General features: G+C 36.3%; 3 protein-coding genes across 12 annotated transcripts; 1 reads left to right on the top strand and 2 right to left on the bottom strand.

Annotated features, from left to right (window-relative positions):
* Positions 1-3082: 3082 nt before the first annotated feature.
* On the bottom strand, positions 3083-12236 carry LOC143349317 (dual specificity protein phosphatase 22-B). 6 transcript variants are annotated; one of them, XM_076780478.1, is made up of 8 exons: positions 11101-11325; positions 9140-9670; positions 7538-7654; positions 7342-7466; positions 6924-7095; positions 5908-6086; positions 5642-5836; positions 3083-5255 (listed from the first exon to the last, which is right to left on the bottom strand). In XM_076780478.1, the coding sequence occupies exons 2-8, from the start codon at positions 9158-9160 to the stop codon at positions 5018-5020; spliced, it is 1047 nt and encodes a 348-aa protein (XP_076636593.1). In that variant the 5' UTR covers positions 9161-9670; positions 11101-11325; the 3' UTR covers positions 3083-5017. The 6 variants fall into 6 exon arrangements, with proteins under 6 accessions (XP_076636593.1, XP_076636594.1, XP_076636592.1 ...); XM_076780479.1 differs by having other exon boundaries at positions 9140-9577; XM_076780477.1 differs by lacking the exon at positions 11101-11325 and adding an exon at positions 10263-10475.
* Positions 12237-13273: 1037 nt separating this feature from the next.
* On the bottom strand, positions 13274-14741 carry LOC143349323 (transmembrane protein 42). Its single transcript, XM_076780491.1, has 3 exons — positions 13809-14741; positions 13524-13670; positions 13274-13436 (listed from the first exon to the last, which is right to left on the bottom strand). Exons 1-3 carry the CDS (start codon positions 14025-14027, stop codon positions 13296-13298), a joined length of 507 nt encoding a protein of 168 aa, XP_076636606.1. The 5' UTR covers positions 14028-14741; the 3' UTR covers positions 13274-13295.
* Positions 14742-14786: 45 nt separating this feature from the next.
* On the top strand, positions 14787-22479 carry Mypt-75d (Myosin phosphatase targeting subunit 75D). Of its 5 annotated transcripts, none has more exons than XM_076780463.1 (10): positions 14787-15177; positions 15990-16160; positions 16297-16560; positions 16650-16952; positions 17046-17188; positions 17285-17410; positions 17490-17565; positions 17649-17866; positions 17977-18148; positions 20825-22479. In XM_076780463.1, the coding sequence occupies exons 2-10, from the start codon at positions 16091-16093 to the stop codon at positions 21130-21132; spliced, it is 1680 nt and encodes a 559-aa protein (XP_076636578.1). In that variant the 5' UTR covers positions 14787-15177; positions 15990-16090; the 3' UTR covers positions 21133-22479. The 5 variants fall into 5 exon arrangements, with proteins under 5 accessions (XP_076636578.1, XP_076636580.1, XP_076636581.1 ...); XM_076780465.1 differs by lacking the exon at positions 20825-22479 and adding an exon at positions 20374-20753; XM_076780466.1 differs by having other exon boundaries at positions 14788-15177; positions 20716-20902.
* Positions 22480-22941: the final 462 nt, after the last annotated feature.

The following is a 22941-nucleotide window of genomic DNA, read 5'->3' as shown; positions in this document are numbered from 1 at the left end:
TATACGAGGCAAATATGGTTTGTTTTTTTATAAATCTTGGCAAATATAAACGAATTCACTTTTATTACTTAGAAAGAAAAACATTGCAAACTTGTTTTAAGAAGCGGCAGAAATTTTATTAAAGTGTTATAGATATATACCAAAAGTTTTCCCAGTTATATTTCATAAATCATTGGAGACGTTTTACATGTTTTCAACAGTTCTTAGAATCTATTGAAAGCCCTCGAATTTTTCGATATATTTAAAGAAATCGTGAAACGAAAGTGAGATTGAATTGCTTGAAAAATATGAAACCGTTTCCACGACAGAAATGTTTCAAAATAATACGCCATGCTTAGAGCAAATTTTATGCAGTTTTATAGAAAATATAAAACATTTGACGATAGAAAGTTTGAGAAAATATGATTACATAACCTAATTAACAAAAACATATCAATATGTAATGAGCACGAACTCACAACAGAAAGATAACTTTTGAAGCTCGGACAAGTCGCTTTGGAACGTTTCAAAAATATTTCAAATTTAATTTTGTCCAGAAATGTACATTGTAATTGTTTTAACCGTGTTTAATGTTTCGTAGAAAAGGATCGAACGATGATACTTGTTGGATTATCTTTTGCAGCGACTTTAAATTGATTTCGAAAGTTACCCTATATGTATAAGCGTAAATCGAATTACTGCTTGATTTAGAAGACGGTTTTCTGGTACTTTTTTCTTTCATTTTAATGTGTTTTATTTTCGCAGTCATAACCGAAAGTAGTGGTAGCTCAAGCATTCAATAGAAAATAGAAAATATTTTTACGAATATGTCGAATCCTTGATCGCCTGTTATAATCATATTAACCTCTTACCGCATGGCATATCATGTATATGACACATACTAAATTTTTTATTTGATGTACGTTTAGATTATTAATAGAAATTGTTATTTGTTTACACACAGTCTAATCGTACAGTTTCTTTTTTTCATCACAATATCTTGTACCATACTGTACCACAACTGTACCATATACGGTGTGTTTGGTCACCCCTGGGAAAAATTTTAATGGGAGATTCTTGGGGCCAAAATAAGTCGAAAATCAAGAATAGTAATTTGTTGATTGAGGCTTTGTTAAAAAGTTATTAACGTTTAAAGTTCTGCCTGTAGAACGACAATTTGAGAACAACTGTGCATTCGTGATAGTGGTTCTCATTCAGTATGAGAAACTCTACTTACTGACGTATCGACAGTCTTACAGTTTTGTGAATGAGAACCACTATCACGCATGCGCAGTTGTTCTCAGATTGCCGTTCTACAGGCAGAACTTTAAACGTTAATAACTTTTTAACGAAGCCTCAATCAACAAATTGGTATTCTTCATTTTTGTCTTATTTTGGCCTCTAGAAGCTCTCATTAAATTTTTCCTCAGGGTTGGCCGAACACCCTGTATATACATAAATATTGGTAAGAAATAATTTCTTAAGCATTATTCTTATAATTCTTGTGCCATTTTCTATCCAACAGAATTTGTTTATTCTTAAAAATAGTTGACGCAGTAAAGGGTTAATACAACGTTGTTCATTTGGCGCAAAATTCTAAGATGGAAAAACAGAACCCAAGATTGCTTGCGATTCGTAGAGTATTCCTCCCTACTTAATGCGTTTCTTTGTCCTATGTGTATTTGTGTATATTTAAATATATATTTAATTAATATAACAGCGATATGTCAATATCGAGCAAAACCTTGAAAACAATAAGTTTATAAAAAATATTTTGTGAATTTTTAACATTATCACCGCTGTATTCTCTTGAGCCGATCAAAACGATAACTGAACCAACCAAGACCGATGAAATTAATTTAGATCATTTTTTATATATATATATATTATTGCTTGATCAACATTTAATTTAAACGATTAATAAAAGAAAAAGAAAAGAAAATAAACGAAAAATGGGAGCGGTCAATTAATTTGATCGGTTTGGTGGGACTAATGATCAGACTATCCGAAAGAATGCAGCTTCACATTGAGAAAGTGACTTTAACGATGTAACATCAGCTAAATCCTCGCTGATAAACTGTTAAAATCATCCTTCGGATTGAATAACGCTAAAAAATCGAATGAAACGTGCGCCTTTCATACTTTTAACAGCGCTTTAAATGTCTACTTACTAATTGATTCTTCATTTTACGCTATGAGAAATCGAATGGTTCTAGAAAAATAAATGATTCTATCATGCGAATCGATTAAATACGCTTTGACGACGGGAGAGATGAGATCGGTGATCCGTTCGCAAACACTTGCTGTCTCGTTCGTCGGTGAATCGTACTTCGGTGCATGAAATAATTGTAACAATTTGTCTACTTAATGTACGACATAGTCGCATAATAATCACCATTGCCAACAAGTTATAAAATTTTCTGAAATCCCCATTTGTAACAACGTATGCCTACCGAGTGTGTATGCATACAAGGTGTTTGGTAATAAACGCGTATTATGCACATGGAAAGAGGCTGATCATCTAGATAATGGTGCTTTACAGTGCGTTTAAAAATATATATTATAGAACCAAACAGTCGAGAGTCTTTAACTTTTGATAAATCACATCGTTCTTTAGTTTCAGGACTGCAGCTCAACGTAAGTTCCAGAACTTGCAGATCCAGAACACATTGCAGTTATCTATCTATTTACAAGGGAAATCTACACTTTGGAACGTGCATTTTCTTTTGAGGAAACCAAGTGCAAACCGTAAGGGACAACAAGTACGATTACGTTGTAGAATGTTAGTTGTTCAATAATTTTTGCAAGATTTAAGCATTAAAAATTTCAAAATATTAACTCAACTCTTCTAGCCTACGAGTGTTGTTGACAAATACAGCAAAAGTCGAGACGATTACGTTCTTCGTTCTTAACAATGGTAACGCTACTCAACTATTCAACTGATTTATCCGAATAGTATCGATGCCTAAGAGTAAAGTATCACTTTAGAAATCTTTCGACTAAATCTTAGTGGCTGAAATGGCCTTGAGCGGTTAATGGAATAATAATCCGACACTTCCTGTGCACAAAACGCATTTACTAACATCCACGCCTCGAGTATATGTATGTATATATTCGTATATATGTATATGGTTTCATTTGGATTAACAACTTGCGCTAAATAGCGTGGTTTCGCTACAAATCCAACAATTGCAATGGACGGTTTGCGAACAAACTGAAATGGAACGATTCGAGGAACAACGACTCGCGTTCTTCTCTTGTCTTTCGTCGGATGGTCGAGTCACTTTTCAAAGATTCCAGACCTCCGGGTATTCGATCTCGACAAAAATCTTATCAATACTTTATTCCCTTCGCTTTCCCGGCTGGAAAGCTGGCTACAATTGTACTCGCGCGAATTGCTTTTCTAGAAACCGTGAACACAATCAACGCGCCCCGATGAAAACTTATACGATTCAAGCAGTTCATCCGCGAATTGTACATATTCTACGTTCGAGTGTGCAAACCCGATGGTGCATTGGTGCTAAAAAATTGCACGGTATTATCGTTAATTTCTGACCGATGAATTTAACAGGAGACGCTCGTACGAACGTTTCCGTACGCAAAGATTATCGTGCACTGTATCACAGTGCTATAAAAATAATTTTTGCGTTTAGAAACACGGCGATTTTCTGACCGTCTAGCAGCGAATTCTTCTACGTTTCGTTAATAATATTGGAAAAGTACTTGGGTGCCTCTACTGGTAAACTTTTATACGTTTGGACAATTCGATATACGTATATACGTGTATGTATATCTGCTAATTGTTATCCTTCGCGTCTCCGTCTCTCTTATAGACGATAACTTTCAATCGCGCGCTTTTAAAAAACATGCTAATTAACGAGAGGTTCGGTCTTTACGAAGAGAATACGATTGAGGTCACGTTGTGTCTATGTACAATCGTACGCAAGATTGTCGGTGATTACTGTATCACGCGCAAGTTAAAAATCGTACGAGGCGTATCCAAAAAGTGAGTTCTCTTTTGAAATTGTACAATCGTCAGCTTTGCAATGCTTACGAACGCGCGAATATATCGTAAAGATATGATTCAATAGTAAGAAGATGGATTAGGAACTTTAACGAAGGTCGTGATAATGATTTGGTGACGCTTCTCAACGAAATTGTGTCACGCCGGATCTGAATAACAATGGGAACCATGTAGAAAAATGGTTCAAGGTACACACGAAGAACGTAAAAGAGAAAAAATCTATTCCCGATCTTTTTTAATAATCAATCGGAACTTATTTTCTGGATCCAACGCCTCGTACATCGCGTCTAATTATCCGAAATCCGTTCCCTTGCTCAGACGGTGAGACTTTTTCGATGATCGCGTTTGCTTTCGCTGTGATCGAAAAGATAGTATCTTGTGCGATGTCGCGTGCGTTGTTCGGTTGCTTGAAGAAACTTACTATAATACAAAAGCAGCCGCGCGAGCGTTCGACCGAAAACAACAATTTTCGAGCTTGAGTCGACTGATAAAACCGTTCGTTAGTCTGCTAATTAACTAATGAAAGTAGAAACAACCATAAAATCCCAAGAACGGGTGCAATAAACGGTAGCACGTTAGTTTCATCGATATCCCTACTATGGTAACAGACGCATCTTTGTTCCAGTTTATCAACTAACGTCACAGTTTATCGACTAAGGAATCCACTGAACGCTAAGCTCTTAATCTTAACAGCTCTCGGAATCGAGCTTCAGTTCGTAACTTGGTTTCTGTTCTTGATAGCTTTCTTAACGTTTCTATCTTTGTTCACAGGCTGCGTTAGCAATTAAATGGCAAGCTGGCGTTGAACGCTGTTTGAAGCTTTCTGATATGCAAGCCGTGTCCGTTCGAGGAAGCGTCCCGACGTTACGTTAGCATCGCTGCAAGCTTCGTCGGACGTCTGACGACGGGTTCACTCTTTGTAAGACGTTTCTTGTGCAATTAACTCGTCCCACGAGCGAATCGACTCCGTCATTACTCGGGCAAAGTCGAGAACGAAGCAAAGTTCCGCATATGCTACGTCGTCGAGGATGGAGTTTCGGAAGAGACTGGCAATTGGGGCGTCTGTCGACTGGATGATCGTCTTGACCAACGCTGCGGGGAAACCGGTGGCGTTGGTCTTGGTGTATTCGGCGCGGATCCTGCCGTCAGCCTCCAATTACTCCCGGACATGCCCGATCTACCCATCGATTGCAAACTTGTGCTGCTACTGCTGCAGGCCACCGCCCCCGACAGGTCGACCCTCGACACTGCCCTGAAACATCGAACAACCAGTCAGTTGGGTGCAAACGTTGAGGTATTTATAGCAACAAAGAAACGATTATAATTGTTTGACACGAATTTTGTTTTGCCATATCCACTAGGTGATTCTTATAGGGCTAGGCGGTCATTTGCAACCGTTCAAACGACGTTAGCATATTCAGGAATCCCTCCTCTAACTTTTAAGAGTAAGTGGAACTTTCTGATGTTTTCAGTTTTCGCGTAATACCCCTGAGGGTGATACAGCAATTCCGTTTCCAGATTCGTGTTTGGGAGCTCTACAAGAATCACCTAGTGGATCTGGTAAAGCAGAAAACAAATTTAATTTGTAGAACAGTATTTCTCTGAGGTCACTTATTTAATGTTAGGGAATAACGTTACCTGGAAGGTGGCGCGGAGCCGGTGTAATAATGTAACCCAGCAGGTCCGCTTCTTGGTCTCGACGAGAGTACACTGGTCGATCTATGCATGGCTGGCGAGGGTGGTGCAGACGGTAGCATTCTTGGTGTTTGTGGTGGCGTTCTTCCGGTGGTCAAGCTACTGGTACTGCCTGTGGAAGCCTTCCTTCTTGGACTTCTAAACGCAGAAAAGAATAAGAAGGATGAATAGTCTGGAATCTGATGCTTTCGTAGGAAAAAGTAACGAACCTTTTGGAAGGTTGCCTACACAGTCCAGTCGGACAAGGACGACCCATGGCACATTTCCCTTCACACACTTCTCGTGCCAATGCCATGGTTTCGTAATTTCTTAAAGTGGTACGACACACTTCTGCATCGGATTCCGCGAGTGGTAAGCTTGGAAATCGTTCCTTCAACCTACGTCGTTCCTATGTTAATCAGAAGAGATCGTCTTGTTAAATTCTTCGATCACAATCGTATTTCTTTAGAGTTGCTCAATCTGTTAAGCAATACAATATACTTATACAATTCTTATAAGTATAAGTTACTTCAGCGGTCGATCAAGAACAAAAGAGCAATATGGAAAAAGTTTCACATAAACATGTGCTATATTTGACCTTATTCCCAAGTTATAGCCACCTTTGTGTTCCCAGTAATGTGGGACTGCTTAGAAGAAACCCTTCGGCCCAAATACTGATATTGAATGAGCAAATGTTCTCAAGTGACCCGAAAAATAAAAGTCCAGCGGATTCGAGTCTGACGAACTGGGAGGCCAAAGCAATGGATCCCTCGGGAACTATTTATCTGCTAGAAAATCTTTCGTCCAAGAACTGTCTGGCTACTCGACAGAAATAGAACAGTGGCCCGTCGTGCATAAATCACTCACGAGCTACAACATCCAAGAGAAAATATACTATACAATAATTCTTGTAATTTATGTAAGATTTGTTAATATCTCGTTAAGGAAAACAAGAATTTATCGAAAAAATTAATTATTCTAGCACAGTTTATGTTAATAATTGCCTAGCTATAACGCGGGAACAAGGCTAAATACGCCACGTGTTTGTATGAACTTTTACCATTGTTTTTGTGCCCTCGATCGACCACATAAGTAGGTTCCACGTGTCAGGATACATTGATTGACAGCATACGGTGTTCATATAGTTACTTCCAAGTTACATTTCTTTAATTAGAACCATCTTTTGAATATGTTCAGTTTACAGCAATTAAAAGGGTTAGTAGTTTTTAACAAGAATCTTTGATACCTCGTGCAATCGACTGGATTCGAAATCTTTAAGCTGTTGCTGAAATCCGACGTTTGGATTGGCAATGGAACGACCCACTCTGACGACTTTGAGTGCCTCTTTCCATGAAAGATTGGTGGTACTCATGATATAGGCCACTGCTACCGTGACGCTTCTTGACATACCGGCTAAGCTGAAACCGAATATCGTTACGTGAACGTTTCTGGGATGGAAATTAGATTGTTAATTGATCGTTAAAGAGCGGAGATTGCATACACAGGCTGCGTCATGCAATCGAAACGATTCGTATTTAAAGGATTAAACGATACAACAAGATCTATATTCCTTCGGTTATTTTTACAAGTGTGACTACACACACCTGCCAAGTACTATTGCTTGTACCTTTAGAAATTAAACGTTTTAGAAAAGCTGTACGCACCAGTGTATCAAGACGTTCCCGCCGCGTAGACGTGCTGCGTGTATAAAGTCGTTGCACAAGGAAAAGTACTGTGACAAATTTTGATCCGGACTATCCGCCGCCATAATGCATAAATAATGTTTGTCCTACAAACAATTGATTAAATAAAACGGTGACCAGGCAGTCTCGTTAAAAAGAGATAATCTCGCGCGCTTACGGAATGCAATCGACGCGCGGTATCGTGGATCGCCAGTATGTGCGTGATCTCGAATCGCTCCAATTGATCAGCGTCCTTACTGTCATGATAATTCCCGATATAAAGGCCGGGTAGGACCTATAGACAACGAAACACACAACACGTAATCGTAATAAAAGTTTCATGCGCGTCTAACAAGTCGTAAGCGCGATCGGTGATTCGTGTGATTCGCGAAGCGTCACGGGAAAAACGCGTTTATGTATTCAATCTGATCGCCAGAATCGTTTCCCGGTGCTCTCGACTTCGTAATGAGCAATGCCTGAACACGCACGGGGACGATAATTCGCGTTTCTCCATCGACGCGACGGTTCCTGTTGCAATTAAACGCGAGGAGATGAGTCTAGTGGTGCTCGAGATAGCATTGAAAAAATCGATAGAACAGCTTTTCAATGCAGGTGCTCCGTTGTTAATCATTCATCGGCGTAGATGATCACTCGAACGAGTAGAACATGTCGAGACAGGGTGTATAATCGTTTAATCGATGCTGCATTCTTAAATGAGGTGTCTCTAGTCGAACGCCGGGAACAATGCTGCCAGCTCTTAACTTTTCATCGGGACCATCGATTAAAATCTTAACCGTGTACCCCCCGTCTCGCGTTCTATGCATCGACAATGGCCATTAAACCATCGACAAATGGGCCAACAAGTTCGCGATTCGCCCCCGATGTTTACGCTTTACAACAGTTTAAATCGGTCTGACCGACTACCAGAAATACTACTGAAATTTCGATCCTCGTATTCAGGTCGTCGCAACAATCTAATGATCCGACGCATATATTTAAAATAATGAAACCAAATGTTGCGAAAGCACGTGCGCCATTAGCATATCAGAAGCACCAGCGAACCGTACGTAACAAGCAAAAGGAATCAATTCTAGTCTTTTTCGTCCATTTCTTGGTCAGTTCTGGGTTCGTTCTAGAAACTCGTAATATCGTGGTACCGGTGTGAGAAAATCGTCTACATCGGGTTAGGTCTGTATTGTCGTAAATACTGGTCAAGTCTGCGTCAGGGATCAATTCTTGTCTTTTACGTCCATTTGTGGGTCAGATCTGGCTATAAACTTGTAATACTGTAGTAATTACGCGTGTAATCCTCCTTTTACCTTTTAAATTCAACAGAATTGTATAGCAAATGTATTTTCCAGGATTTTATAATATTTCATCGATCGAATCGTAACAGATTATCAGATCGTTTGCTCGTGACTACGTTCCTTACCCTGTTCGTGCCATTCCCCATGGTGTCAGGTTGGGTCAGGTCTGGGTCAGGTCTGGGTTAGACGGAACATGGAAACGAATCGTAACAGGGAAATTTTATCAGATCGTTTGCTCGTGACTACGTTCCTTATCCCGTTCATGCCATTCCCCATGATGTCAGGTTGAGTCAGGTCTGGGTCAGGATTGGGTTAGGTCTGGGTATTTTACCTTTTAAATTCGATAGAATTTTCAAGCATTCCTCTTCGTGGAATCTATAGTATAGCAAATGTATTTTCCAGGTAGCGATTCTATAATATTTCATCGATCGTAACAGATTATCAGATCGTTTGCTCGTGACTACGTTCCTTACCCTGTTCATGCCATTCCCCATGATGTCAGGTTGGTTGTAGCGCGCGCAAATTCCCCCGGGCTGCAATAAGTAATCGTAGATTGACGATAAAAACTATCAGTTTAATCGCTGGTCACACCCAAGACGATTCGTCGATCCTCCCTTATCTTTCGTCTCTCGAACTTGCTCCCCGATGGTCTTATTGTTGGACAACAGCTTGCTTCGTTCCCGCCACCGCATCCCTCCTTCAGCATCATCGTTGAAGATGGTTTCACACGAGTTCCTCTTTACTTGATTACTTTAATTGAAACCTTGCAAGTCCTCAAACGCGATTCTTCCAATGCACTATTTTCGCACCAGCATGTTCGATATTATTTTTATCAGAATTTAATCGAACTTTAATGTCCCGTGTTTCTCTACCAGAGACCACCGACTCGTTTCTGTTGACACAGATCCCTCCTGTTCTCCAATTTAACGCGCGTTCATACGATCATAAGAAACATGCTCTTCGAGCAATAATGAAAAACTCGCTTTGCAGCCTGCCTCTCCTCGCTGTTTGTGACAATATAGTCGAAAGATAAAAAAACGGTTTGTGCCATAAATCTTATAGATATACGTTAACGGAGATAAAGCAGATTGTCACGAAACTCTTTTCAAGTATGTCAAAGCATGTGCGTTTCTACACTTTTCCCCGCTGGGACCCATCTATATGTACCTGCAGCCTTTAAAGCGCATTTATTCCACTAGGCTGCATTATAAACGACTCGAGCGTACTTTGTAAACGATCGGAGACTTTTCATCGTGATAAACAATTTCGAGTTCCGTGCGTGCAAAATTAATGCTGGCTCGGATAAAATCAGATATGCAAAATATTTAAATGTTACTATTTCGATTATTCGGTATAAGTAATTACGGAACTGAAGCTTTTGTGTTGTTATTACCGGACGATAAAACAATTTAAAAGGGAATGGTTCGTTTCTTCCAATCAAACGGATTTATATATTTTTTTTTTCATCTCGGTTTCGCCTGACGTTTTAAATGCACAGTGGAAAGAACATCGTCTGTAGAGAGAATGAAATGCAGGGTACAATCGTTATTTTCCCTACGGCGATAAATTAAAAACTTTTCGCGTCTTTGGTTTTACCGTATTAGTTGGACGACTGCCAAATGGAAAATCGAAGCTAGTCTTGCGTGTGCTGATCCTGCCAAAAATCAAATTTTCGACTAAATGATAATTCACGTTATGGATCAACGAAACAGTTTCGCGATATAAATAGAAAATAATAATAGAATTAAACGGTCTTTTCGTCGCGACGACTCGAAGGCTCAATAAACAATTTCTTTAAAACAATTGAAAACAATCTAAGAGAAATGTAATATTTATAAATCGCAAAAATTTTAATCAGACGAAGTATATGCAATCTCTTGTTTTCCTTATTTAGCAATTAATGTCTATTATGAGAAGAAGCATGATTGCAATCGTATCAATTCGCGTAGGTTATCGAACGATATTCAAGGTCGCCATTTGTTAAACATTATACTCCCGAAAGCGGTGTATCGATACATTAAAAAATCAACAAACACTATTTTTTGATTGCAAACCATTCTGGCCAATTGAAAAAATTCCCGTCCAGTGTTAATTTGATCCCCTGATAAAATAAACATGTTGTTTGTATCGATGAAACTGGTTCCAAAAAGGACAAAATTCTAGATCTATTCGAGAGTACCGTGTAAGACCTATGGGGAGCAAATCAGCATTTATCTGAAAAGTTCAGGAATTTTGGCTCTGGCATAAGTTTACGTATGGCTCGCGTAATTACTCTTCGTGTCGAGGATTTATCGTGATCGAGTGAGAAGCGACGAAAAAGAAGGAGCAAGGTGAGATGCATCGACGGTTACGGTGATTCTGTGCAGGAGAACCGATTGGAACGAACTTTAAGGGAGAGCCATGAATCCAGTCAACACTTTCACGTTATAGGCACCTTTCCTAATTAACACGTTGTGCACGCACACGCAACGAACGGGCGATTAAGCGAACGGATACGCGAACCGCGTAACGCACTGGCTGGGGATCCGTACGTTCCGAGTCTATTGGTAGGAGGGTGCGCCGTACGAAAACTGTCCCGTTGTCTCAGTAGCAAGAAGTGTTGCCAGAATCTAGGGGTACTTGCTACCGAGAGGGAGAATGAAAAAGAGGGGGCGAGAGGGTAGGGGGCAAGGGGGCGGTGGTGTAGATATAGTGGGGGAAAGTAAGGCGTGCACGGGGCAGTGGAACTCGTCGAATAACGAAGGTCTCCCTTTAGAAAGGGTTATGAGGTAAAATAAGCACAGAGATGATCGAAACCGAATCGCTTTCGGTGTCCTTCGCGATCAATTTGACGGTGGTCGATCGGTTTTTCGATTGTTCCGATAGAAACGTCGCGTGGCCAATCATTGTACTTTACGGTTCTGACAGACAGCTGTCGCGTTGATCAATGGGTCTGTTTACAGAGACTCGATACGACTAAAATGGAACGCGTCGCGTTAACGATTCTAGTATAGTGAGTAAATCTACCGAGATGCGCAATTACATAAATCAAGTGTCTCTGTATTCCGAACGAATGGGAAGAGGTGGGGAGGCTGTCGGAAGGATTTCGTGTGTTGGCGTTTAAACTCGAGCGTTTCGAGTCGGAAAATTCGGGAATGAGTGGTTCGTTGAGATAAAAAGAAATCTAAAGTGGCAATAATAAGAGAAAACATGAAAAAAAAAAAGAAAGAAAGAGGGAGATTACTGTACTCTCGACTCTGGAGGATGACTGGCAGCCGATAGGCGGCAGTGTGAAGAATATCACTGCGGCGCAGTCGCCGCTCGATAAAGCCGTCCTCTTGCTCTTCTTACACGTTTGCTTCTCCTCTAATACCGTACTTCGCGGCTGCATGATACACCTATGAACCACCGACCCTGCCCCACAAACTGAAAACCTGGTCGACTGAAACTTGCGTTAGTGGCCAGCTCGGTACACATACACACGGTACCAACTAGGGTACGCTACTGTAACGAGGCTCTAGTAACCCTGGACTAGTAAGATGTTTGTTACTAACCTAAGTCATTCTGCGTACACGTAGATACACGTATGTACCTGCTATACGCAGAATAAATAAATGTTCACTTCTTTTATCGATTTAGTTAATATTTAGTTAAATGTTTGAAACCTAACCTAAACCATTCTGCGTACACGTAGGTACACGTATGTACCTGCTATACCCGGAGTAAATAAATGTTCACTTCTTTTATCGATTTAGTTAATATTTAGTTAAATGTTTGAAACCTAGGATTACAGTTCTCGTAAACGTAGTTAAACTATTTCTATGCATAATGTATAATTACTGTTTCAAGTTTCGTAAATATGACCTTCGAGCAAAGTTTCATCGAACTTTAAACGTAATCATATTTATACACCTCCGAGACTGTTTTACTTAAATATTAGTTTACAATTAGTCTTGTTTTGTTGAAAAAAGTCGAGTTATTTGCATAATCCGTGTGTAGAAGGAAATAGGGCGGAAGAATCTTCTATTCTTATTTTCCTCGCCTCTCTTATCCAGTGCTATTGCAAGTAGGTACGTAGATCCACTTTGCTCTCTAAAACAAGTACCACTCGAGATCTTTTTCCCTGCCCGTCTCTTCGTTTTTCTTTCCGCATTTCTCATTACTTTTCCGTAAGAGCAAGAGAGAAATAAGACTTGAAGACGACGTGTCTTTATTACTTCTCATACGCTCACTTAAATTCAAGTACGAAACGCAAATAGCGTATACTCGCGCATTAACGAAAATTCCGTGCGATAAATTAACTATATCGCCAATAAAATTTTGATAATACGCATACCAGTCAGAATTCGATACATTTGTTTAGCTATTTTGTATTTAAGTTGATAATGTTCTAATTACAAAGATTGAATTTGAATAGTTTTTAAAACAGCTATGGCATCTTAACGAGTAAAATTAACTAATGTAAAACGAAAGTAGGAAGAAAGGAGGTCTTTTTTTTCTAAAGAAACTCTCAATGTGATTGTACATTTATTTATTCAAATACAAATTAAAATGAGTACTGTTACAAAATCGTATACCTAGATAAAATAACGTTAAGGTAGAATAAATAATTAGAAAAAATTAAAAAATGTTAATGAGAACACTTTTTAATTATTGTTGTTTCACTTTGTCTATGGAATCGGGTTTTGTTGGGACGTGGCAGATGAACAATAAACCCAAAGTAACGAACGTTATACCACACCACCAACAAAGCGAAGTCGACTCGTTAAAAATTATATAACCCGCCAGAGCCTATAATTAATAAATTATAAAAATACACCTGCATGAAACTGTTGCATTCTCTCGCGCTAATATTTTCATCTAAAAAATGTAAATTACCGAGCAAACGTAACTCGTGGCGGCGCTGGCGATCGTACATGGTAAAGAAGATCCACTTGCATTCAGCGCTTTCACAAAAAACGAGCAACCCACGGTGTTGCTCGTTACCATCAGTACCAAAAGTATTCCTTTAAGTACTAATGGCACCTTATTTAGGAACATTACATAATGTTTTACAAAGGTATTGTTAAAACATAATTTACATGCAAAAAACAGTGAATATTAATATTTCTAACCATTACTAGCATACAGGACAACGAAACGTTTGAAAGGCGCTTTACTTACTACAGAAACTACTTCGACGTTTCCAGCAAGTTTTCCAAACAGGCTTCCAACTGTTGTAAAAAGTCCAGCGACCACGGCTAAACGGACCTTATCATCTTGTTTTCTCTCTTTTGTCCATGTTGCCGTGTTAGACTTTGTATCGCTGTTTACCGATGACAACGAAGAAGAATCCGTTAACAGTTTACGCTTCGCTGCTAAAGTCTGTTGTCGTTTCCACATTTTCGCGCGGGAAGCAATATCAATGGTTATTATCTATTCATGAGTAATACTAATTTTTGTTCTCAGTTTCAGGTTACTCTCCACCTTACCAACGTGGAACTGAAACTTTTAATATTTTTATACTCTGTTCGTAATAATAATTCCGTCTTCATATGGCGGGTACTTTGAAATAATTAGTCGAAGGCGAAACGATATCCTAATTACTAGTACACATTTAATCATGTGATACATTCACATAACATGATAGGTATAGAAAGAAATTTCTTATTCTACTATCGTGTACAGTAGTAGAAACAGAATACATCATTTTTGTTACAATTTAATAGTACACATTTCATTTTGTGCTGAATATAAATAAACCGTATCATTTCGGACTATATTTAACCAAATATTTAACCAGAACGTGATAAAAGTACGTAGATGTGTCGATGAGCTACTGAGATAAGTTGAATTTTAAGATTTCACGATTAAATAAATTAGCGCGATTATATTTGCTGGAGAAAGTTAAGATAACAGTAATATAAAATGGCAAATATATCAGAACTTCCGAGAATATTCTATGCTTGAAGTTTTGCAGACCTTGAGTTATGTGTAGATTGCAAATACACATCTGAAAGTTCCGCGCGAGATAAAATCTGCACGCAGCGTGCACGAGCGCATGGAGACAAGCCGAGCATACGAGTAATTTGAAAAAAGACGAAGTTAGCGCGCGGTGAAGGGCAACGCGCGAATGATTTTCTACAGGTAGTTTAAAAATGGCGACTGACAGGTACGCGTTTCCTCGCGTGCACGACGCCGCAACAGGACCAGAAACGACGTAATTTTTGTGAAATCGAGACCGCGGAGGTTCATTCAGCCCCTTCGATTAAATTTTACACAGTGGAATCGTTATATCGAAGATATCTTGTAAATTATGTTGCATTTTCGTCGGTCAACACGGTGGTGACTTTCTCTCCGCTACGTCGTACTCGCGAGTCTCAGTTCCGCTTAGATCGGGTACGGCACGACTAAATTTTCAGCACTCTTTTCGGTCGTTTTCCAAGCCAACGAAAAAGAAAAAATCGAACGAATGAACGAACGAACGAACAAACTTCCGCATTCCATTGGATCGCGAATGAATAATTGAACAAACAAGCAATAGCTTGCCAATGTGAGTAGATATCGCGATTTTGTACCGCCAGTCCTAGAACAGATTTCTTTCACCTGCATTTACTCTCGAATTACGATCGCGAAGTGACCAACATATCCGCACTTCCGCTTCTAATTCACGTCCATTGATATTTCGTTCCGTTTATCTTTATTTTTTTTTTTTTTTTCATTATTTTCACACCGTGCTTATTATTTACTTCTTTCATGCAAGTATTAATGTTTCTTTTTTGTTTGTACTTCAACAGATAAGAAGCAAAAAATAAAGAAGGAGAGCAAAACAATGTCCTTCGTTGTAATGTGTTTACATATGTTATTTTTCTTTATCCATTCGGACCTTTTAATTGGGGGGTGCATTATGGGAAAGTTGTATAACAGTGTGCATATGATAAGTTAAGAATTATGCACACTATTTTATAATGAATCAATTGCAGATGGTGTTAAATAACATAATTGTTTTATGTTATCAATTGCATTATTAATTACATAATTTAGTTACATTTTAGTTGATGTACTTTTATTAGAAAAATTTATTATGTAGTAAAGATGATCATTTTTTTAGAAGTATTAATGATTGAATTGTGTTATGTAAGTTTTTAAGAAATATAAAATTCTTTTAAGAAATAGTATTTTCATATAGTAACTCTTTCAAAATTATCAAGTAGATATGTATTTTCTTTATAATTTTATAGCTCATCTAAAAAAGAATACAGGAAAATATTAACTCATTATTATTTATTGCGTAATAGCTATAAAACAATATTTAAAAACATTTGTATAATTATTACTTATTTTAATACTTGATAACTATGACAGAGTTCTGGATGAAGGTCACTTAATTTACATACCGAACAAAAAAGTGGCCTGTATTATAAAGGTTTTTGAATCTCAAACAACAAATTTGATATCATGTCAGAATGATGTCTAATGTTTATCGTAAAATTTTAAAATACCTTGGAATACATACATGGCTTTATAAGTGTAAAGGTAAATTAGTTAGCATCCAAACCCTTTTTTAAATACCATAGTATTCTTATTATTGTCATTGCTTTATTGTATCAAAAATATCATTGTAATTTGTAACCACATAAGTAGAATCAAATATAGTTTACTTTTTGATCAGGTAAATACTGCTGCAAAACACATATGCCTGTAACCATGGAACATTCCGACTTAGTCGCAGAAATGGTACACGTAGAAAGATTGACGACACAAGAACGTTTACATTTGGCTCGGCATAGAAGGCTCCAACAGTTAAAAGTATGGCGTCAACGAGAAAAGGAATGGATGCGGCATCAAACTAGACACACTAGTAACAAGCGTCATATATATTTTAGCGATAGTGTCATGCTTTTAGAAGCTGCAGCAAGAAATGACATTGACGAAGGTGATATGATATGAACTCAATAAATTTTGTTATATATGATAGTATTTCTTGTAGCTTATTACATATTAATAAGCGGTACACAATTTTAGTAAGGCGGCTTTTAAAAAAAGGAGTAAATCCAGATTCAACGAACGAAGATGGACTGACAGCTTTACATCAATGTTGCATAGATGATAACGAAGAAATGATGAAATTACTTATTGAATTCGGGGCAAACGTCAATGCAGAAGACAGTGAAAAATGGACACCGTTACATGCCGCTGCTACTTGCGGCCACTTGCATTTAGTCAAAAATCTTATTGCCAGAGGTGCCAATTTATTAGCTGTTAATGCCGATGGTAATATGCCTTATGATATATGTGAAGATGAAAAAACATTGGATTGTATTGAAGGTAAAAATCGGGAAAAAAATATATAACTTTGATCGAGTAAATAATTTTCAATAAAATTATATCATTTTTCCACTTTTCTTTTATATAATGTAGGAGAAATGGCAAGACGAGGTGTTACTCAAGAATTAATTGATGAAACTAGAGCTTCTATAGAAGTTCAGATGTTGAGACATTTACAACATGTAGCTACTCTAGGTGGCGATCTTGATTATAAAGATCATCAAGGTGCTACGCCGGTATGTGTACAAGTTTGTTAATCTCGCTTTCAGACAATAAATATTAAATTGTTATTTAGAAAGTAGAATGTAATCTTTTTCTTTTTCGAATTGTAGCTTCATATTGCAGCTGCAAATGGTTACTTAAGGGTAGTTGAATTTCTTTTGGATCAGCATGTTTCAACCGACGTTGAAGACAATGACAAATGGCAACCAGTTCATGCAGCTGCATGCTGGGGACATGTAATAATAACATATTGTACATACGTTAATTAAATTGTTCGAACGAAAAGTATTTTGTAACATCGTTATTTGCTTACAGCTAGAAGTTCTTGAGTTATTGGTACAAAATGGAGCTGACTTGAATGCCAAAAACAAACATGATGAAACTCCAGCTGGTAAAAACGATTGTAGCAAAAATTTCGGCTAACTTACTGTGCAGTGCTAATGCCAGTATTAAGTATTCAATTTAATTTTATAGATATTTGTGAGGATCCTGAGATAAGAGAAAGGATAATGGAACTTAAAACAGAGCAAGAAAGTAAACGATTACGGGAAGCACAAGGAAGACGAGTACGTAGATCTCAAAGTATAAATACACGTACTCAAAGTGTAAGACGAACTTCAATCAGAGATAAGGTATTGACTACGAAAAAGGATGCTCAAGAAGAAGCTCGTCTTAGATTACAAGCTCAACAGGTAATAAAATTTCAATATATCTTGAATTATGCGTTAAAAAAAAAGAATACCTTTTGAATACTTTATTGGAAGTTATGGAAATTCAGTAATAAAAAGATGATATATTTTAGACATACGTTGGCGGTTCTACTGCGAATATGCCTCAAACGGAAAATGAATTTAATGCACGAGAAAATACAAATAATGAGACAGATTCTAATGCACCACCAACAGCAGTACGTAAAGCTCCAGAAGGAAAGGATAATGAATCTTTCCTTCACGAAGACGTCGATAAAGAATCAGGTATATTCCAAAACATGTTACACTTGCATCGGTTGTGGTTAAGTAGAATCCTCTGGTAAATGGTATTTTTGTGCATAAAATAAAAGAAAGCATAACGTGTTGTGTCCACTAAAATTGTGCGTTCGTAACGCATAACTTGGCCTTAGTAACGTGACATAGTAATTACAATTTTATAATGTAACATGCGTGTTTTGCATCAAAACAGAACGTTTATTTGTGTTTTAAAATAATAGAGGAAATTCTTTCCTAATTTAAGGAAAGATCTACCATAGATCGGTTCTATGACTAGAAATAAAATTTATTACTCGAGATGAATATGCATTATTATAGTAGCATAGAAAAAGTAGAACAGTAGTTTTTACTGGTAAATTATTAAGCAAAATATTAAGTATTGATCATTTATTAGCCATTTCCTTTTTCTGTTATTACTGGGTCGTGTTCCTGAATAATTGTGAGGTCAGTTTTCTATGTCACTTTCCTATTTCTGTAAACGTACTATTGAACGCTGTGTTTGTATTATTTTCAAATTTTCTACATTATCGTATGTTTTGAAATATTAATCAACAACATGATGAATTATTTCTATATGTTGTGTGCATATGTAATATGTTTTTCTCTTTGAAAATGTTCTTCTGGTATGGAGACGTTCATTGTTTTAACCACGTCGAGTTTTTTTGTGGCAAGGGTTAATTTCTATTGGCTTTCTTCTTAGCACTTCTTTGCAAATCATATGTTAGCGTTTAGCAGAGCTTATTGACTGTTACAAATGACATTGTTTTTATACCTAATACAGTTCAGAGCGTTCTAAACTTAAACGCACATTTACATTACACAACTAAATAACCGCTAGGTATACGAGTAAAATCAAAACAACTACATTTTGAACATCTTTCCCAACGTCACTTTTTAAAGTAAGTAGGTATTTAGAAATTAGTAATGTTTGATAATGGAATTTTCAATTTTCCATTCCTCAATCGAATAACCAGAGTTTGAACTATACTGCAATACATTCATAATTAATATTCAACGAACAATTTCAGATATACTTACTACATATCATATAAACGAATATATTAGTAAAATAAAATGTATTTCGCCTATTAAACATATCGATTAACTTTTATATATGTATTAGATCTATGAGAAAATTCTGTTGTTTCGTTTTTCTTTTTCCATATTTTATAATGCCGTAACAAGAATGAATATCTTCGTTAATTGATATTTTAATAACTATTTTTATTTAAGACTGCTTACCATTTTTAAGATTTACCTTATTCGACTCGCATATAAATTTACACTTTTTTCTGAAACTATAGCTAAGATTACATTTCTAATTTCTTACAATTGTTTAATTTTGTAACATTTATAAAATTTTGAGTACAATAATCCAGGGGAACAAAGTTTTTTCACAGATCTAACATATTAGTTGCGCTGATGACAAACTGTATTTACTCAATGTGTCTTCCTGTTTTTTAGTTTTATTGCTAAACGATAAAGTCGTTACGAGGTCAGTTGTGTCACGACATTAGATCGTTTCACATTCTTAATACCATATACTAGTCATTCATGAATTTCTACTATAGATTCCACAATCAAATCGATCATAATGACGCAACGTTTTTTATATAACTGAATAATTGCTTTTGTGTTAAATTAAAAGTAAAACGTAATATACTCGAAATAATTCTTAATGAATTTTCAAAATTAATGTGATTACAGCTGACTTGAGTTTCTGTAAGCCATAGAGAAGTGAATTTGTAAATTTTAGATAAGTAAATTTGAATTGTTATTATTAGAAAAATTCAATAAGAAAAATAAATTATAAGGTATTAATACTGATTAACATTATGTAGTAAATTAATTACTATTAAAAAATGGTTCAATCCATGGTTGTTTCATTGTATTGTTTACAATATTTACTGTTATATTTTAATAAATTATAATTTTATGTAAATCAAAATTAGTGGATAAAAAAAATGATTGATTTGAGATGGTATTAATCTATTATATAAATATGTTATTTGGACATCGACACAGCACAAAATAATATTAATTCATGCTTAAAGGAAAATGAAGTAAGTGATTTCAATGTTCCAGAGAATTCAACTATATGCTTTACATGTATATTTTCGTATATATACATTGTATATATATATATATATATGTCAAAGTTATTACATACAAATTATAAACTAAGTGTTCTTTCTGGAATCGATGCATTTAAGGTACAAAGATTACAAGTTTATTTTGCAAACTGCCAAAGAATAAGCAAATTCATTATTTATCGGAGCAAGGAAGAAACAAACAAGTCGCTGAAAGTTTCTTCTTTCTTCTGAAAACAGAAAGTTTGGAAATTTAATAATAACTGCAATGACTTGGAACATGGGTGGAGGAGAAAGTGTTTGCGTAGGTACATGTAGAATATAGAAACATGTTCCTGGTGCTCTATGATGCAATGTTTTTAACGCTTATCGCTAGAGCATGTAACGCTTAGCGCATGGCCACTAGTTGATACTAGTCGAGTTTCTTTTCAAGTACAGTTTCAGTATATGAGAAAGGGTAATTAGGTGGAGGGTTACACGAAGTGAAGGTGTACGAGTGAAATGGAATGGAATGAGAGGAAATGGAAAGAAATTTCGAGGAAGAAAACTTGGATTTACATATTTGCCTCGGCAGTGACAGGATCCGAATCACCGGTTGGTAATCAGCAGCCGATCTACACGCCGGACCGTGATACCAATGGCAAGATCAACATACACGTCTCGGTAGTATTTGTCAAATCGTTGTCGGATTTGAAGAAACAAAGGGCGCAAAATCGGCACATATCTACTGGTTCGATAGATGCAAATGGAAATGGTATTCCTGTATCGCCCATCGCCAATTCTGAACTCAACGCTGCCGGGGATTTCCAGCGATTTACCGGAAACACCAGCGACATTGTCGGCGACAATCATTCCGAGAAAAATTGCTGCATCGTCATATAACACTTTTCGTTCGCTGCATTTAATTTCTTTTATTTGCATGCTTTTACCATGTTTACTATTGTAAACAATCTGATGTGTTCTTTTAACCCTTTCGCTTCGGCAGTCCAGTCCGCCGAAGTGCCGTCACCGAACGGAAACATGCGCCAGAAATGTGCACAGTGCGCGTGGTTTTTGTATATACGTTCTTCTAAGTCTTAAATAATTCCTATGCTTAATAAAACAATTCTTGCTATAATATAGCACGTATTCTTTATATTTTTTAAATGAAAAGATTTATACAGTATTATATTAATTATTCTAAAAATATTAGACCAATTACAGTTGACATGTTTTTAGGTATTTACATATTTACAGGACTTTAGAATTAAAAGTTTAATATAATTAATAATGTAACGCAAATTATTAGTATATTAATATGTAGAAACTAGTAATATAATTCTGTATAATGTATTTTGAAACATGGATCTATACATAATCCAACGTTGCAATCTTTACACTCGTATCGCGATTCAGATCTTTTATTGTTTTTACTGCACACGACGCATCTTCGACTTCAGTTTTCACCTTTGGATATATATAGATGTATGTCTATTCACCAAAAATGATTGTAATTGACCCCCGCAACTGAAAATAATTTTTCCAAAACGATTTGAAATTTTTGAATTTAATTGTTGGCCTCTAGAATCCCCCATTAAAATTTTTCCCAAGGGTGGCCGAACACCCTGTAGATGCCGGATATATTCGACGCTCGAAGCGAAAGGGTTAATTTAGAAAGCAAATCAGAAGTAATTGTACAGAATGAACAATATTCTAATTCGAATACGATGTAATGCATCTTTAGTTTAAATAGTCTCGAATCTCTTTTTGAGATATTTTCTTAAAGCCTTGTTAATTTTGCGAGCACTTCGTACGGTTGTATTAAAATCGTGTAAATTTTATTTAAACTATTACGCTCGTAGACTAAGATTTACGAATGGATTTTTTAATATGTATTGTACTTAAACGAATATTTAAGTAACAATTGAAATGCGAGAGGTAATTTTAATGAAATTCGAAGATGTGTCTTGAATTTGTACATAATTTTATTTATTATTGCGTAAAATAATGTATATTTCGAACAATAATTATCAAATTGTATATTGCGCGAAACGCGTCTTTGCAGCTAATGTGTATGATACCGTACAGAGTATTTCCCGCGTTTTTTATAAAGTGTTAATCGTAAAGAGTATTTTTTTATATTAATTTAGATATCTATATTTCTACAAACACATTTATTTGTAAATTTCGATGTTTTCTATCATATATGTCCTATTTCTTCCTTTAAAATACATCGTAAATTATATGACATCTAATTAAACTTAATCTCATATCTTATGGAACATCTAAATATTAATATTTTATCAGTGCAATGTATGCAATAATGTATTTTATGGACACTGATAAAATGTAAATACTATTGCATTTCTTATTTAGAAAACTTTCTAATTTATACACCCTGGATGTCATTCGCAATAATACGTTTTTTAATTAAAATTTTCTACAAATAATCATGGGCATTATTACACAGATGTTATCAACAATGATAATGCCCAAATTATTTTTAATTCATATCGCATTTATTAAAACATTTTTTTGTCCTTTAGAGATATACATATACATACACACAGACAAACAGGAGTGTTAATAGATATAATTTTCGAAAATTGAACATACTATATCAATGTAGATTGTATTTTTTTTTTTTAAACAAATTGTATCTTTAGAACACGCAGAAACAAACAAAATCAATGGATTCAATTTTGGAACGAT

This window comes from Colletes latitarsis, chromosome 13, assembly GCF_051014445.1.
Source record: "Colletes latitarsis isolate SP2378_abdomen chromosome 13, iyColLati1, whole genome shotgun sequence".
Taxonomy (NCBI): domain Eukaryota; kingdom Metazoa; phylum Arthropoda; class Insecta; order Hymenoptera; family Colletidae; genus Colletes; species Colletes latitarsis.
This window is presented reverse-complemented; position numbering and strand designations above follow the sequence as displayed.

Excerpts from the sequence above, each read along its gene's own strand:
- LOC143349317 (XM_076780478.1), bottom strand. The coding sequence starts at position 9,160 with ATGGGGAATGGCATGAACAGG. Across the intron at positions 7,655-9,139 it reads TGGGGAATGGCATGAACAGG|GTCCTACCCGGCCTTTATAT; the intron begins GTAAGGAACGTA and ends CGTTGTCTATAG. Across the intron at positions 5,256-5,641 it reads GGCTCCGCGCCACCTTCCAG|GGCAGTGTCGAGGGTCGACC; the intron begins GTAACGTTATTC and ends TCGATGTTTCAG.
- LOC143349323 (XM_076780491.1), bottom strand. The coding sequence starts at position 14,027 with ATGTGGAAACGACAACAGACTTTAGCAGCGAAGCGTAAACTGTTAACG. Across the intron at positions 13,671-13,808 it reads ACGTCGAAGTAGTTTCTGTA|GTGCCATTAGTACTTAAAGG; the intron begins GTAAGTAAAGCG and ends TTCCTAAATAAG. Across the intron at positions 13,437-13,523 it reads CCACGAGTTACGTTTGCTCG|GCTCTGGCGGGTTATATAAT; the intron begins GTAATTTACATT and ends TATTAATTATAG.
- Mypt-75d (XM_076780463.1), top strand. The coding sequence starts at position 16,091 with ATGATGTCTAATGTTTATCGTAAAATTTTAAAATACCTTGGAATACAT. Across the intron at positions 17,411-17,489 it reads CAGCTGCATGCTGGGGACAT|CTAGAAGTTCTTGAGTTATT; the intron begins GTAATAATAACA and ends ATTTGCTTACAG. Across the intron at positions 17,566-17,648 it reads ACATGATGAAACTCCAGCTG|ATATTTGTGAGGATCCTGAG; the intron begins GTAAAAACGATT and ends TTAATTTTATAG.